This window comes from Heteronotia binoei, chromosome 1, assembly GCF_032191835.1.
Source record: "Heteronotia binoei isolate CCM8104 ecotype False Entrance Well chromosome 1, APGP_CSIRO_Hbin_v1, whole genome shotgun sequence".
NCBI classification, from domain to species: domain Eukaryota; kingdom Metazoa; phylum Chordata; class Lepidosauria; order Squamata; family Gekkonidae; genus Heteronotia; species Heteronotia binoei.
Window position 1 is genome coordinate 63,762,130 of NC_083223.1, and position 16,217 is coordinate 63,778,346.

General features: G+C 42.1%; 1 protein-coding gene across 2 annotated transcripts in view; it reads left to right on the forward strand.

The window, feature by feature from the left end:
• Positions 1-16,217, forward strand: part of PRIM2 (DNA primase subunit 2) — a 119,777-nt gene that overhangs the window by 76,357 nt on the left and 27,203 nt on the right. For both annotated transcript variants that reach the window (XM_060235369.1, XM_060235370.1), the window contains 2 exons: positions 369-441; positions 1,293-1,478. In XM_060235369.1, coding sequence (XP_060091352.1) covers positions 369-441; positions 1,293-1,478 — 259 coding nt within the window. The remainder of the gene's footprint in view (positions 1-368; positions 442-1,292; positions 1,479-16,217) is intronic.

The following is a 16,217-nucleotide window of genomic DNA, read 5'->3' on the forward strand; positions in this document are numbered from 1 at the left end:
CCAGCCTTGAAGATTAGGACACAAAGTTTAGAAATACTTCCTTAAGGCAATCACATGGAAAATATTAGATCTCAAATATTTTATTCTTGCTTTGAAAATTATTGTAGATGTTAGTGTTTAATTCTGAGCCCACTTTCTTGGAAATATCAAGGTATCACTGTTGGCTTTCTAAAAGAGTTTGTGTTGAAATTATTCTGGTTTCAGGTTTCTCATTTATTTTTGTCAAATTGTCATGTTGAATATTATTTCTGTTCAATGTCTTTCTAATATTAACTATAGTTTTGGATAGTTTTACATGGATAACAGGAAAATTACTTATCTGAATCTGTGAAAACTTTAAATAATTTTCTTCTTCCCCCATGCTACAGTCATGCATATGTTGGTCCAGATTACAACATTCAAAAAAATACTGGGAAAATTTCATTAGAACAAATTGATGCTGTAAGTATTTACGCCTCTGTACCGTACTCAGTTTCTGTGACTGTGTGAAGAAACAGGGTTCCATATAGTAGTAGCAAATACGTTACTATTTTATTATGTTGTCAAAGCTGTAACATTCAAAGTGCATAGTAGAATTTTTTTAAAAGGGGGGTATAGATGTGAGGAGGGGATTGAATTAATAGATTTTCATTAAAATCACTTTCTAAAAAGATGTACTGTTTGAATGGATAGTGTATGACAGGTGCATTTTAGAGCATGTTTCAAAGCACTTAAACTTTATAGCAGTAATTTTTATAACAAAATGGGGATAGCTATGTTGGCCTGTTATAACATAGATGTAATTATTAGTAGGTCATTTATTATATTAGTTCTTAATGATTCGTTATATTATTATCTTAACATAGGTTATAGTTGGAGCAGTATTTAGTTAAGCTGGCAGCTTGTATGTAAGAAATGCAAGTAAGTAATTAATGGGGAAATGAACTTAGATACACGCCAGAGATCATCAGTGCCATCACTCTAGAACACACTTTATTTTTAATGTAGCTGTTCCCAGTCAAAATAAATGCTTTAAACCCAGGAGTAAACATACCAATTCATGCTTTGGCTGGGAATAATAAAGATAATTTCTCATTTATTAAAACAACTTATGTGTTACAAGGATAGATGTATCTGATAAGTATTAGACATAGCACATTCCACTTCTAATGTAAATTTAATCCGTACATCCTATAGACTTTGCATACACTATTTTTCATCATGATCTTTCCTAATGGTTTTAATTAGTGATCACAATCAGCCTGTAAGTTACAGTAGTCGATACATCTTTAATACCAGTTTTCTTGTTACAGCTTTCAGTTAAATCATTTCCTCTCTGCATGCGTCAGTTGCACAAGGCTCTGCGTGATAATCATCATCTCCGTCATGGAGGCCGTATGCAATATGGTTTGTTTCTTAAGGGAATTGGTTTGACACTAGAACAAGCTCTGCAGTTTTGGAAATCTGAGTTCATCAAAGGAAAAGTGGATGCAGACAAGGTAGGTTAGACAACTTAAATATTAGGAACGCAACTCAGGGTTTTGCTTGGGGAACTTATCTCACTTATGATCTTCGTGGTCTCAGTGCAGTCCCACACATGAGTCTTAACGCTGAGTCACGACCCCTAGCTAGGAGAATACAAAAGCTTGCCTTGGGCGTTTTGGCGTGCCTCTCCCAATGCACCAGGAAGCAGTAATTGAATGCGCATGCCTCGTGCAGGGGAGGGGTGCCATCCCACTCAGTTTCTTCCTTACCGCTGCTCTGTTCACACCTCTCCTTGCTGAGCTCCTTCTTTGCTTACCTCAGGCCCATCGTTGATTGGTATCGTTGTCTTTTCGTTGCCTCTTTTTCGTTTCTTTCGCATTGTTTCTTTCGTCTCCTTGTTTCCTACATTTAAAAAAGTTGTTTTTCGGACTTTCTACTCTTTCCCCCCCTTCCCTTTTTTTCTTCCCCCCGCTTTCCTCGAGTGCGTGGAAGGGGGAAAAAAATCACATTTAAAAAGTGCCTTCGCTCCGGGACCAAAATCCCATCATCTGATGGTCACTCGCACTGCCTTTTTTGCCTGGAGGAAAGCCACCGGGTGGACAGTTGTTCCCATTGCGCCCAGTTTGGAAAACAAGCCAATAAAAACAGGGCCGCTAGACTCAGGAGCCACCACCTGGAAACTTCTCTCCGGCCTATGACGTCCCTCGGGTTCGTCGCTTCTACTTCGACATCTGCTCACTCGGGCTTGTCAGCTGCTTCAGTGGTTCAGACTCCCAAAAAGCATAAGCTGGACAAGGATTCGAAGCGTACTGAAGACGCCAAGAAATATGCATCTAAAAAGGCTCACGAACATCAAGTCCATACCAAGCCCAGGAAAGTCTCGGGTCCCACCCCACCGGCTTCAAATTCGACACCTAGAAAGCAGGACACAACAGTCGACCTCTATGGCGGCGGCTTCCACTTTGACCTCTCAGCCTCTTCTGGCCATCCCTGTTGAGCTCTCAGCTCCCACGGATGTGATTTCTGATGCTCAACCGCTTTGAGAGATTGCTATCATCCGGATCCTTCCGGTCCATCCTGATCTGCCCGAGGATATTCTTGAACCCGAGATTGGCTCCGCCTCGACGTGCCCCCAGTTCCTCAACCCAAACCTCTTCAACAGAGGCTCTTTTCAGGACATCACATTGTCCTGATATGGAATCCTCCACTCGTCTTTGGCGTTCGTGCTCCAGATCCCGCCATTCCTATAGACACCTAGCCAGTCAAACGGATCGCTGTGACCACTCTTGGTCTTGATCCCACAACTGCTACTCCCCGGATTGCTGGGACTTCCATACACAAATACCAAGACACCCTCACGACATCTCTCCTCATTGTCAACATGGTGATAGGCATTGGCACGATAGTCCATCCCCCTCTAGATCACCTTCACCCAGTGTCGGTACTGTCACCACTACTATTCCAGATCTCCTTCCCTCAATGAATACCAAGCTATTTGATACCATCTTCCACCTTGAGATCCAGCTAGGTACCAAGACATTCGACCTCAAAACCATCCAACCGTACCACAAGAGCACTCGGTTCCTACAGACCCGCCTAAACTATCTCCTGCGCATTACCTACCATTGCCACTTGAGAGACAGCCTGTAGAGGAAGATCAACCCCGTGAGCACCCGAAGACTCCTCCCTTGGTCCCGGATCCTACTTTACCTGATCCTTCCGATTAGGAAGTCTCGGATGCCTCTTCTGATGTGGACTCGACTCCAGGATCTCCTGCTTCTGCAGTGGTTCCACCAGCTGACCTCTCTCCCTCAGAAGGTTCAAAGGCATATTTGGACCTCATTACCAACATGGCTTCTTTTCTCAACATCAAACTTTCTGCAGACCTTCCTAAAGTGTCCGACGTCGTACATGATCTTGTCCAAGCTGACCTCCCAGCGGAGTCACATTTGCCCTGTCCACCTCGAAGCTCTTCAAGAAGCCTGGGATAAACTGGCCTATGTATCGCCTGTCTCCAAGCGCATCGAATTCCTCTACAGGATCCATGCTCCTGACTCCAAGTTTCTGTTCAATCATCCTGTACCCAGCTCTTTAATTGTCCATTCAACTTCAAAATCAAAACAAACTAAACACCTGGCCCCTCCAGACAGAGAGGGAAAAAAATTGGACACTTTGGGCAGGAAGGTGTACTCTTTAGCTACTGCTTCCTCAAAAATCCATAACTATTTGGCTTATTTTTCAGCGTATACTTTTAATTTAACCACTCAGCTAACCGCTCTTGTCCCTTCCCCGCCAGAGTCTTCGCAGAAAACGGCCTCTCATCTTCTTGCCGAACTGTCTCGAGTGAGCATACAACAAATTAACACTGTGCGCCATGCAGTATCCTGCTCTTCCCACTCTGTGGCTACGGCAGTAGCTCTCCACTGCCATGCCTGGCTCCTTAGTATGTCCCTGCAACCAGACGTAAAGTTCAAAATAGAGGATCTTCCATTCGATGGTAAAGGCCTCTTCAACTCTACAACTGATGAGATCTACCTAACTTCGGTAGATGACAATAGAAAGAAAGCCAAGAGCTTCAACAACCTCCCAACAGCCGTTCCGCTCCCAATCATGGAACTCGTCTTGCACTAAGAGACCTCATTCACCTAGACAATCTGACTATTGGAAACGCAAAGGTCCTCCCACAAAGCAGCAATACCTAAACAAGCCAAGATCTCAGCCTGATGTCTCAGCCGTTCCCCAGATGTCCAGGATCTGCTGTCTCAACAGGATGGTAGAATTCTTCACCACAACCCGGTAATGCTCCGTCTCACAGCGTGGAGAATCTGCTTTTAGCCATGCCTTTACCTGTTCAGAACGTTATACTTAATGCAAGAAAGCTGACTACTTGTTGCTCCTACTCCAATAAGTGGAAACGCTTTTCACTTTATGCCGCCCAACATGACCTTCTACCAGATTCGTCCTCTTTATCAGACATCTTGTCTTACCTGCTTCATCTCCGAAACTCCGGGTTGGCCTTCTCTTCTGTTAAGGTCCACCTCTTGGCTATATCAGCTTTTCACCAACTGATTGATGGACATACGGTCCATCATTTCTCATTCTATCACGAAATCCTTTCTTTGAGGCCTTCTTCGTCTGCATCCTCCAATACGACCTGTTTTACCGTCCTGGAGCTTGTCCTTGGTACTTACCCAACTTATGCAATCACTGTTTGAGCCCATGGATAAGATCCCTCTGTATCTCCTGTCGTGGAAAACTGCCATTCTTACTGCACTTACTTCGGGAAAGCGGGCCAGTGACATTTGTGCATTTCGCGCTGACCCCCCCATATACTGTATTTCACAAGGATAAAGTTGTATTGTGGCCTGAACCCGCATTCCTTCCGAAAGTTGTTTCTTCCTTTATCTCGTTCAACTGTTCTCCCAAGTTTTTTCCCTGAGCCGAAGGACAATGGCTAAAAAACTCTCCACAACATTGATGTTAGGAGAGCCCTGGTGTTCTACCTGTCTAGAACGAAATCCTTCCGTAAAGACCTCAATTTATTTGTGGCATTTGGGAAGCTTAGACAACGTCAAACAATTTCTATGCAGAGTTTATCCAAATGGATTGCTTCTGCAATCACCTTATGCTATGAACTAGCTAAGCAGCCCTTACATGTAATTCCTAGAGCGCACTCAACCCAGACTGTATCGACTTCGTCGGCCTTCCTCCAGGGAGTGTCATTAGAGGACATCTGTGCTGCTGCCGCCTGGTCCTCGCCTTCGACCTTCATAACACACTACGCCTTGGATGTCTGGGCCAGACGAGACGACTCCTTCGGCCAGGCAGTTCTTCGTTCTGTCTTTCAGTGATGTTATCCTGTTTCTTAGCTTGCTAATTACCATGTGTGGGACTGCACTGAGACCACGAAGAAGATAAACAGGTTGCTTACCTGTAACTGATGATCTTCGAGTGGTCATCTATGCAGTCACACACGACCCACCCAGCTGCTGGCATCTTTCCTCTGCCTCACTTCAGTAGTGGCTGGAAGAAACTGAGTGGGATGGCGCCCCTCCCCCGCACCAGGCATGCACATTCGATTACTGCTTCCTGGCGCGTCGGGAGAGGTGTGCCAAAACACCTAAGGTGAGCTTTTGTATTCTCCGAGCTAGGGGTCGTGACTCAGCATAAGACCCATGTGTGGGACTGCACAGATGACCACTCGAAGATCATCAGCCTGTTTTTATCTGTTTACAGTGGAGGCACTTACTACAGATTAAAGCCAAAATAATAAAGACAAAAACAGCTGCTTTTCCACTCCCTGCTCTCAGCAGAGTCTCATGATTATTCTCTTTCATTACAAATTATATTGCTAATTTCATTCTAGGGAGATCTTGGAGTCAGAGTGTGGGTCACGGAGCCGTGTGTTGCAATTAAAAAAATCCAGAAATGCTGATTGCAACCACAGTGGCAAGGATGGAAGTGAGGATGCCATGGGGATAAACCACAGATACCTTGTTGGTTAAAATAGTCAGAGCTTTATTGAGTTCAGTCGCAAGAGCTTTTGGTGCAGCATCAGGCCAGGATTAGCATTGTGCAACCCACCTGCTAGCCAGTTAAACCTACCCTCACTCCAGCCCACCTGCTGTGGAGAACTTTTCAGGGTGGCAAGTCCTGTGGTACCACTTAGGTGTGAGCCTATGCTAGAGCTGGGTGACAGCACAAGGGCTGGGCATGCCACTGGACGGCCTAACTTGCAAGACCCCTTATTGGGTCTTCAGATCAGAGGAGGCAGGCACGCAGCCTCAGGTGTCCCCCCAAATTGGACCCAGTCTGATACCCAGACTGCCACAAGGGATGTGCTGCTGCTCATAAACACACAAATATGGAAGGACAGCACCTATCTGAATTTACTTTTTGTTGACAAATCTGGAAGTATTATTGAATGCTCTTGGATAAAGACATGATTGGCAAAACAAAAGGTGACTTGAGGTACAAGAACTTATTTTCTTCTGTGTCTGGGATACCAGAATCGAGTTTTGTGGTTGCCTGTAGGCTACCTGTTTTCTCTTGCCTTGACTTACTTTTCAGTAATTAAATAAGTGATTTGAGCTCACTTTTTTAAAAAATAGGAATCTTTAACACTGAGTATGGAGAAATGCCATTTTATGCTATGGTTATCTGGGAGTTGGCAGGAAGAGACCATCAAACTGGAGGCAAGCTTCGGCCTAGTCTCTGCCTCCTCCCCCCCTCTCCTCCGGTCTGGAAGCAGTAATTCTGGGGAGGTCTCCTAGAGAGGCAGGAAGTCTTTCAGGCTGGTTTCCCAGAAGGCTGCAGGAGGGAAAATCAGTTCCTGGGGGGAACTGGGTTGATATTAGAGATTTTTGGCAGGAGACGGGCAATTTGCGTTGGACTTTGAGTTCAGTCAATTGGGTTAGTGAGTCTGTCTGTGCTGGATGGCATGGTCAGGGCAAGTATTGTATAACAGGGAGAGAAGGAGCGTTTTTCCGTACTTTAATTTATGTCTTCTGTTCACTTTTTAAAAAAATGCGTGTATGTAGTTATACATTTTAAATAAATGTTTTTTTAAAAGGTAGTCCCTCTGTACCACATAGTTTCCCCAACCACCTTAGACAATGGTACTGCAAGAGGGGAGTCCAGGAAAGGGAGATGGCATACAGTTGGCAAGGGTGCCAATCCTCCAGGGGTCTCCCAAAGAAGGACTTTGGTCTCTGTCATAACCAGGTGCTGGGTTGGCAGAGAACCTTGAGGCCAGGCCTCAAAACTTGCAAGGGGGATTGGGAGTCCTGTTCCTCTCAGTCAGGAACCCCTAAATTGAGCAGGTGGTGGCAGCGTGCCCTAGTGGCGGGAAGAAGATAAGCTCCCTTCAGGAGTTGGCAACTCAAAAGGGAGTTGACGGGACCAGGTCTGAAGGCAGAATCGGGCCGGTTCCATCACACCGATAGACATGAATAACACAAATAAGATTTTCTGTAACGTATTAACTCTATTGTAAATATTAAATAACTCAGCACGTCAAACTCAAGACAAATTAATCACTGAACTGTTAAAGGGAGTGATAATCATGTTGAGCAAAAAGAAAGAAAGAAAACCTGTCAAAACTCTTCAAACTGATGATTTTAATGATTCATTCTTCTAATACCAGAGCTGAATGATGAATTTAAAGCGTAATCCTGAGGTAGTGGCAAGGAGGATAAAAAACACACACGTCAAAGTAGGTTATAAACTCAGATTTTTAAACAAAGCTGGAGTCAAGTTGTACCTTTAAGACCAACCAATTTTTATTTAGAACGTAAGCTTTCATGTGCTCTTAAGCACACTTCATTAGACGAGGAATCCAGCACAGTGAGCAAAGCCATACATAGCTGAGCAGAGCCATACATAACTGATAGGCAGCGGCCCAGAATGCAGCGTGGTACAGATTTAAGAACCAATGACAGTGACGTAAAATTATCTGGTAGGCAGTGGTTTAGAATGTAAAATGGTACAATGGAAGAATAGTAAAATTAACAAATTGAGCAAACCTTTGATCTGAGTAGCATGAGCATGCGAAAGCAACAAAACAGCAGTATGTCAAAATGTGAGATTGTCTGTCACTACTGTTTTGTCTATAGTATGTCAAAATGTGAAATTGTCTACTACTGTTTTGTTGCTTTCGCATGCTCATGCTACTCAGACCAAAGGTTTGCTCAATTTGTTAATTTTACTGCATACTGCTGTTTTGCTGCTTTTGCATGCTCATGCTACTCAGATCAAAGGTTTGCTCAGTTTGTTAATTTTACTATTCTGTCATTGTACCATTTTACATTCTAAACCACTGCCTACAAGATAATTTTACTTCACTATCATTGGGTCTTAAATCTGTACCATGAGGCATTCTGGGCCACTGCCTACCAGCTATGCAAGGCTCTGCTCAGCTATGTATGGCTTTGCTCACTGTGCTGGATTCCTCGTCTGATGAAGTGTGCTTAAGAGCACACGAAAGCTTATGTTCTAAATAAAAATTGGTTGGTCTTAAAGGTGCCACTTGACTCCTGCTTTGTTCAACTGCTTCAGACCAACACAGCTACCCACTTGGATCTATCAGATTTTTAAAGTAGCATGAAGTGACCTTTTCTAGAGCTGTGATAATTGCTGTTCTAAATAATTTGGGAAAATTTTGAGCTACCAAAAAGATGGCTGGTGCTAGGTTTGAGCTTGCCAGAGAGCAGCAATTTTAATAAGACTTGCTCCTTAGGAAGAGTTTTATTATTTGGGGTTCCCGTTGTATGTGAGATTCTCATCATTGATTTTATTTTAGAAGTGAAACAATACACTGCAAATTACTTGTTTGCTCATTGAAGCAGCAGTGTGCAAGTTTTTTATTTCTGTGCATGCCAAGTATGTGTATGTTGATATATGCCAACATCATTTCTTCTTAGTTGAAGTTTTGTAATTTTGTAATGGATTGCTTTGTCCCTATGTTGCTTTTTAAAATATTTGTGCTATGTAGAATGCCTTGCCCTATTGGAATGGCAATATTCTGTAGTGAGAAGAGCACAACAAAAGTATAACACAAGTACTATCAGTTTAAACTATCTAGAATTTGCCAGGGAACATGTAGACTATCCAAACAAATTGCAAAACTGTTACCTATATCACTGTTCATCTTGGGTCTAGCTGTTCCTGTGTATTTTGTGTTAAAACTAAAAACTGTCTTCAACTTCAAACTGGGTCTTTTGTCGAATCACAGTGCTACAATACTGCTGTAACCTGTCATAAAACATACTGTGGTATATATTCTTATTTGGCTCCCTAGCGGCCAAGTGGGAAAAAACAACAACAAAAAAACTGTTGTTGAGCAGTCAGATTAGGTATGCTCCTGGAGATGGTGGGCTTGTGCGGGCTTTTCCACATGTAGCTGCCTGACTTTGTGTGATGTGGCTCAAATAAAAGCAGAGTTACATGCTTAACTTGCTGGTGTGACCTGCGAACATTACACATACTGTTGAAAAATGCAGTGAGACACTGATGAGCTTATGTTTTTGATTAAAAGAGTACATTCACATGCACCCTAAAAATGTTTATGTCATATGCAAAAAATGTATGGAGGGAAGACTTCATGGTGGAACTATAGAGTAGCCAAGGCTGTGCAAGACTAGCAACACCTCTTTCCTTTCTAAAGGAATTACCAAAGAAATCAGAATGAAAGTAGTCCTGATGAAAAGGAAATGCAATGCAGTGGCTGATGTGAAGAACATGGTTAGAGTTACTCAGGTATGAGAAAGAGGTATCACAGGAAGGTTAGTATATTTTGAATAAAATAATGGTTTTCCCACCAAAAATGCTAGGAGAATAAAAAGTAGAGGATGGGATTAAACATAGGATCAACAGTAATCAACTAAGGAAGAAGAAGATGATATTGGACTTATATCTTGCCCTATACTCTGAATCTCAGAGTCTCAGAGCAGTCACAATCTCCTTTACCTTCCCTCCCCACCACAACAGACACTCTATGAGGTAGGTGGGGTTGAGAGAGCTCTTACAGCAGCTGTCCTTTCAAGGACAACTCCTACGAGAGCTATGGCTGACCCAAGGCCATGCTAGCAGCTGCAAGTGGAGGAGTGGGGAATCAAACCCGGTTCTTCCAGATAAGAGTCCACGCACTTAACCACTACATCAAACTGTGGAACCCCTCATCTTGCTGTAAGTCCATTTTGTTTGGGTACTGTTCTTTAATAGCTCATTGAAGCAGCAGTGTCACCTGTTGTAGTTTTGTAGTGTGGAAACTGTATGTAATCTCTTTACTCATGTGTATGTCAGAAGATGGAGGAAAGAGACAAGTGTTGTGTCTTGGCAGTTGTGTAATGGTAGCTGCTAATCCATCTTTGTGCTGGATAGATTCCTGAAACATTAGGAGGAATCTGAGCTGCAAGGATCTTTATCAGCAAAGATGTTTTAGCACATTAGAATGAGCTATTAAAATGGAAAGATACAATACTGCAAACAGTTGTTTTCACTTTTTCAAATTGTTACATACATAATGTTATGTGTACAAAGTGCCAGTTATTATTACTGTGAAACTTGTGGAAACAGGAAGAATAATTCTCAGTACCACAGCTTGAAAATTCGTATTTAAGCATGTTGCTAGAATGGATTGCTCCTACTTGCATGAATCATCAAGAGGGTAGCTAGTCACCTTTTTATTAAATTATGTTTTAGTTGGGAAATTTTTAAAGTGAAATGGGCACCACTGACTATATAAATTAGCTTAAGTAAGACTAACTATTATTTATATTTTATTTGGCTTATTCTATGCTTTTTTAGGTTCTTATGTTTCATGTTATAGTGATAAACCACACAAAAATAATACCTTGTATGGATCTTTCTATGAAATAATCAGCCTCCGGATGAATTTAAGGTGCATTCTAAGAATGAACATTTAGGTATATTGGTTAAAATCCAGAGAGTTGCTTTGTCTCATGTAGGAAGTTTTCACCATGTTTTTTGTTCTTTTGGGGGGGGCAGGGGGACAACATCTTCTACATCACATTATTAAAATAACCACTTTTGAAACTACCTCAGTTTCCTAAACAGCTTGTGGTATAGCGTGGAAGACTTCAGTTCTAAGAAAAATAAACGTAAAGCTCTCTTGGATTCATGGCAATCATTTCACAGGATTTTTGAACCCCAGCTATAAAATAGATAAGGATCCAAGTACTCTGCAGTGTAAGAAGTTCGAAATGAGTGGTAGTTGCAAATTATCTCTTTGCAGTGAGTCTTGGACCATATTGAGAACAAAAGTAAGGCTAGCACATTCCCTGCAGTAGTCAATAAATGTTTCAAAGCAAGATACAAGTCTATTAGTAGCTTTCCCTAGCATACTGCTCTTGCTTCCACATCTTTCTGATACATTGTGAAAATACTTGGTGCAATAGCACTACTGATTCCTCCCTTCCTTTAGAAGACTAGGTAAATGGATAGTTCTCCCCCTCCCCTACTGAACTAAAAGCTATTCTGTGTATTGGAAAACCAACATAATGGTGAAGCTGAATTAGCTTGGGTTTGATGACCTGCAGCACCCAAAAGCAAATATAACTTCTTGTTCCTTCCCATGCACTTGTAGACATAAAGTTTATAATTAAAGTTATACCTCCTTGTTTTCAGAAGTTGTTTTTTTTTACAGACAGCTGTTGGAAACCTATGTATGCCTTAATTCAGTTAATTCAGGCCTCTCTCTGCTTTATGTCATCATCCAATATGAAATAATGGTGTATCATCAGAAGGTGCCAGTTACTTTCTTACACAGAGTAGCTTGGTTTTCAATATGCAAGTATATTGGTTTTCCAGGCTTTAACCTGGCATCTGTTTCTGTAATATCTGCATGTCTTTGTTATAAACTGAATCCCACAGATGCTACTTCCAGTCCCCTGAGCATGGAGGGTAGTTGGAAGAGATTTCTAAAGGAAGGTTGGGGAAACCAAAGATGGGACTGAAAAAGTCCCCAGTACCTGTTTATCCAGATGTTTATAAATGAAATGGTGATATTTGTTTCCTATTGTGGACAAGGAAACGTTTCACCCCCTGTAGACTTCTATTAGTCTGGCCTATATTATTTGTAACTGAGGAAAACTGTCTTCATTAGCTTTGAAATTAGAATTCCTCCATTTCAAGATTTCACATGAAGCTGGCCACTAACGCACACTAGTGTAGCATGGGCACTTGACCATCTTTATGGCTAGGGGTTTTTATCTCCCCCATCCCATCTTGCAAGCAGGATGGTTAACTGGTTAAAGCAGGATGGTTGACTGGTTATAGGTAATCAACGTACATAATGAGCTTGAACACTCGTGGGAAGGGCAGGATATAAATTCTAAATAAATAATAAATAAATAAATAAATAAACACTGGTACTAATATGAATTTTCTGTTATGGATAATGCAAGAAATTCTAGCCTTGCTGGGTTATTGAATAAAGTTCTGGAATTGTCTCTTAATATATCTTGGTCTGAAAATCAGATTTGGTTAGTGTGACTGGATTCCTTAATGTTTAATTTCAAAAGCAGTTGCTGTAGACTCCCAATTTCTGTACAAGTCTCCCCCCACCCCACCCCAAGATGGTATAGTAGCAGCTGCAGAGGGGTAAGTAAGCAAGTAGAAAAAGTTGCTGTACCCTAGTACCATGGCCTTAATCGCCCCCCTTAATAATAAAAATATTAAGGATGTTATACATGTACCATGTCTCAAGTAGCTTGACAGGCTAGAAAACAAGTGTTTCTTTTTCACTGTCTCTTTTAGGTGCAGGCATTAATAACAGCAAAAACATTATTTATTACCTTCAATTATAGCCCACTTTTCTCTCTGAGACTCAAAGCAAATGACACAATATAAAACAATGCAATCAGATGGCATAAGACATCCAGTAAACAATGCAACAGGGCTAGGATTACTGAATTAGAAAACAATGGCTATCATAAACAATGCAGAAAATAGAATTACAGAAGTAGAATTACAGAAGTAGAAGGCAATACAGTAAGATAAAGCATACATAAACAGTGGAATACAACCCTATTTATAAAAGCATCCTTCTGAATCATCCTATTATACTACAGCCCTGTTCCCTTTATAAAAATGCCCTCCTATATGCATATGAGAGTCTTGCTCAAAACACTTTTCATTGTAGCTTAGCTCTAACAGTGATCTCAGGGGTGTTAGGGGTTTTTTTGTGTGTGGTGTCCTTACTTTTCTTGCTCCTAAGCTATGAAGTCCCTTAGTCAGTGAATATTGTGGCTTGGTTAAGTGTTTAGTAAAATGTTCAGTATGGGGCGCTCAGGTTCATAGAGGCCCTGTGTCTTGTGTGAGGAGCTTGGTAGGGGGATGATAATATCTGCCGGTGTGAGGAGTTGGGTAAGGGGATAAAGCCCTACTACAGGGATGCCCTAGAGAATCTATAGCAGGGGTGGCCAAACTGAGACTCGGGAGCCACATGTGACTCTTTCACACATATTTGTGGCTCTTAAAGCCCCCACTGCCCTGTTGGCTGACTTGGAGAAAGCATTTATTTTTTTATATCCAAGCCAAGCCAGCCGGTGGCTTGGAGAATGCATTTAAAGTTACAGTTGCTTTCTTTCCACCCCTCTCTCCCTTCCTTGCGACTCTCAAACATCTGACATTCATGTCTTGTTGTGGCTCTCAAACATATGATGTTTATTTTATGTGACTCTTACATTAAGCAAGTTTGGCCACCCCTGATCTGCAGCTGGTGCAGAATGCCGCGGCCCGGCTGTTATTGGGTCTCCCAAAGTGGGAACACATCCAGCCGGGTCTCCGGACTCTGCACTGGCTTCCAGTGATATACCGAGTCTGGTACAAGGTGCTGGTTATTACCTTTAAAGCCCTATATGGCCTGGGACCTGCCTACCTGAAGGACCGTCTCTCCCCACATGTGCCCCAGAGAGCACTGAGGTCAGGAACACAAAATCTCCTCACTATCCCCGGGCCAAAAGAAGCCCGTCTGAAAGCCACCAGGGAAAGGGCTTTCTCCGTTATGGCCCCCGTATGGTGGAATCAGCTGCCGGAAGAGGTGAGGGCCCTGCGGGACTTGGCGCAGTTCCGCAGGGCCTGTAAGACGACCCTCTTCCGGCTAGCCTATACCTAGCCTACATTTACCTAGGATAACAACTTGAGGAAACTGGCCAGCCATCTGTCTACAGGAAACTGAATTACTTTGTTTTAATGTTTTAACTGTTTAACTGTTTTATATTTGAAATTGTTTAATTTTAAGTTTGTTTAACTGTTGGAAGCCGCCCTGAGCCATTCGTGGGAAGGGCGGGATATAAATCCCAAATAAATAAATAAATAAATAAAATCTATAGTTTCATTTATTTGAACACTACTACCTGTGTCTTACTATCACAAACTTGTTCTCAGAATTACACTCGAATCCAGACTATTATTGTGAAGGATTGTTGTTTGGTGTCAGAACCGAATATGTGCATCTTTTAAATGAATTAAGAACTAAATAGCTGGTTGAAAAAATACTTTGGAATAAAATATTGCAATCCTATTGCCATAAATTAATAAGCCACTCAGTAATTCCATATTAATAAGTGTATAATAAAGCTTTTTAAAGGCAGTTTGTGGCTCTTTGATCATTAGTAATGGATATTCACGTTTGGGAATTTTGGATTTTCACAATAAATCACATTCCAGAACCATCCTTGCCATTTTAGATTAGCTGTTTTACTTTCAGTGTTACTGTATTATGTTTTTAGGAAGTCTGACCTTGTAGACCCAAGGCCTCTTTTGGTTTAGCTGTAAAGTAAAAGATACTAATGAGAATGTCTTTGGGATATAATTATGTAGATTTAAAGGAGTGATGTAGTTTTAATTATGCCCTGTAGCCAATGTAGATGCATATTAAACTAAATCATGCCTCTATGTTTCCCTCAGAAACTTCCCTCTTCTCAGACCTTAAATTACTAATCAGCTCATTGGTGCACAGCAAGGTTAAGTAAACTAGTGGAACAGTGGCAGATTACATTTTATATTGTATTTCTAAGGCACATCAGTAGCTGAGTTTAACTGTCTTGCTGCATTATTTCATAGCTCTTCAGGCACTCTTGTAGTATTAGCAGCTGAGTGGGATAGAGAAATATTTGTTTCAAACACTTTACTGTAGTATCTGTTTTGAATAACTGAAGTCCAGAATGTTTACAGCAAGGGTCCCCAATCTTTTTGAGACCAACCTTTAGAATTATGATACCATATCTCAGCTCCATCTCAACCAAGGGTTGAGAGAGCTGGTTTGGTGTAGTGGTTTGGTTGGAGAGCTGGTTTGGTATAGTGGTTAAGTGTGTGGACTCTTATCTGGGAGAACCGGGTTTGATTCCCCACTCCTCCACTTGCACCTGCTGGAATGGCCTTGGGTCAGCCATAGCTCTGGCAGAGGTTGTCCTTGAAAGGGCAGCTGCTGTGAGAGCCCTCTCCAGCCCCACCCACCTCACAGGGTGACTGTTGTGGGGGAGGAAGGTAAAGGAGATTGTGAGCTGCTCTGAGACTCTTCGGAGTGGAGGGCGGGATATAAATCCAATATCTTCTTCATCTTCTTCTTCTTCAATACCATATGGTGGGTGCAGCTGCAAAATGGCTGCCACAGAATGGATGTTGCAGTAGATGGGGCCAGCCACAAAATGGCTGTTGGGGCTTACTTGCAGTTACACAGTGAAGATCCTTATGCTGTTAAAAACTATGCAGCCAATCAAAACTCCAGTGGCCAGTCATAAGCCTTGCTGAGTAAAAGTCTCACCTGGTTCCACCCACTCTTTAAAAGCATATAGTGGGCATCCGGAAAGGTGTTAGCGGGTGCTGTGGTGTCCATGTGCACCAAACTGAGAATCCCTGGTTTACAGTGTTTCTTTTCTTACTATTCCTTGAAATTCAATCATTTATTGTAATGCTGAACTCATAACACATGGAAAGCCAGGCATTGTTCATATACCTGTCCCCTCCAGTTTTGGGTGCCCCCTCCATCTGAGGCAAGACAGGTAGTAAGCTAAGAAAGGGACTTCTTAGTTGTGGTGCCAAAACTTTGGAACTTTCTCTTCAGGGTGGTCTGTTTCCCTCTATCATTGTCTTCCACTGAGCATACCCCCTCCCCAATAACTTCTTACTGGTCCTCTTGTCTAGTTGTGATTTGTTTGTATGTCTATATGTTGTTGGTACATTGTTTAAATATGTTATATACAGGGCTTTTTTGAGCAGGAACACACAGG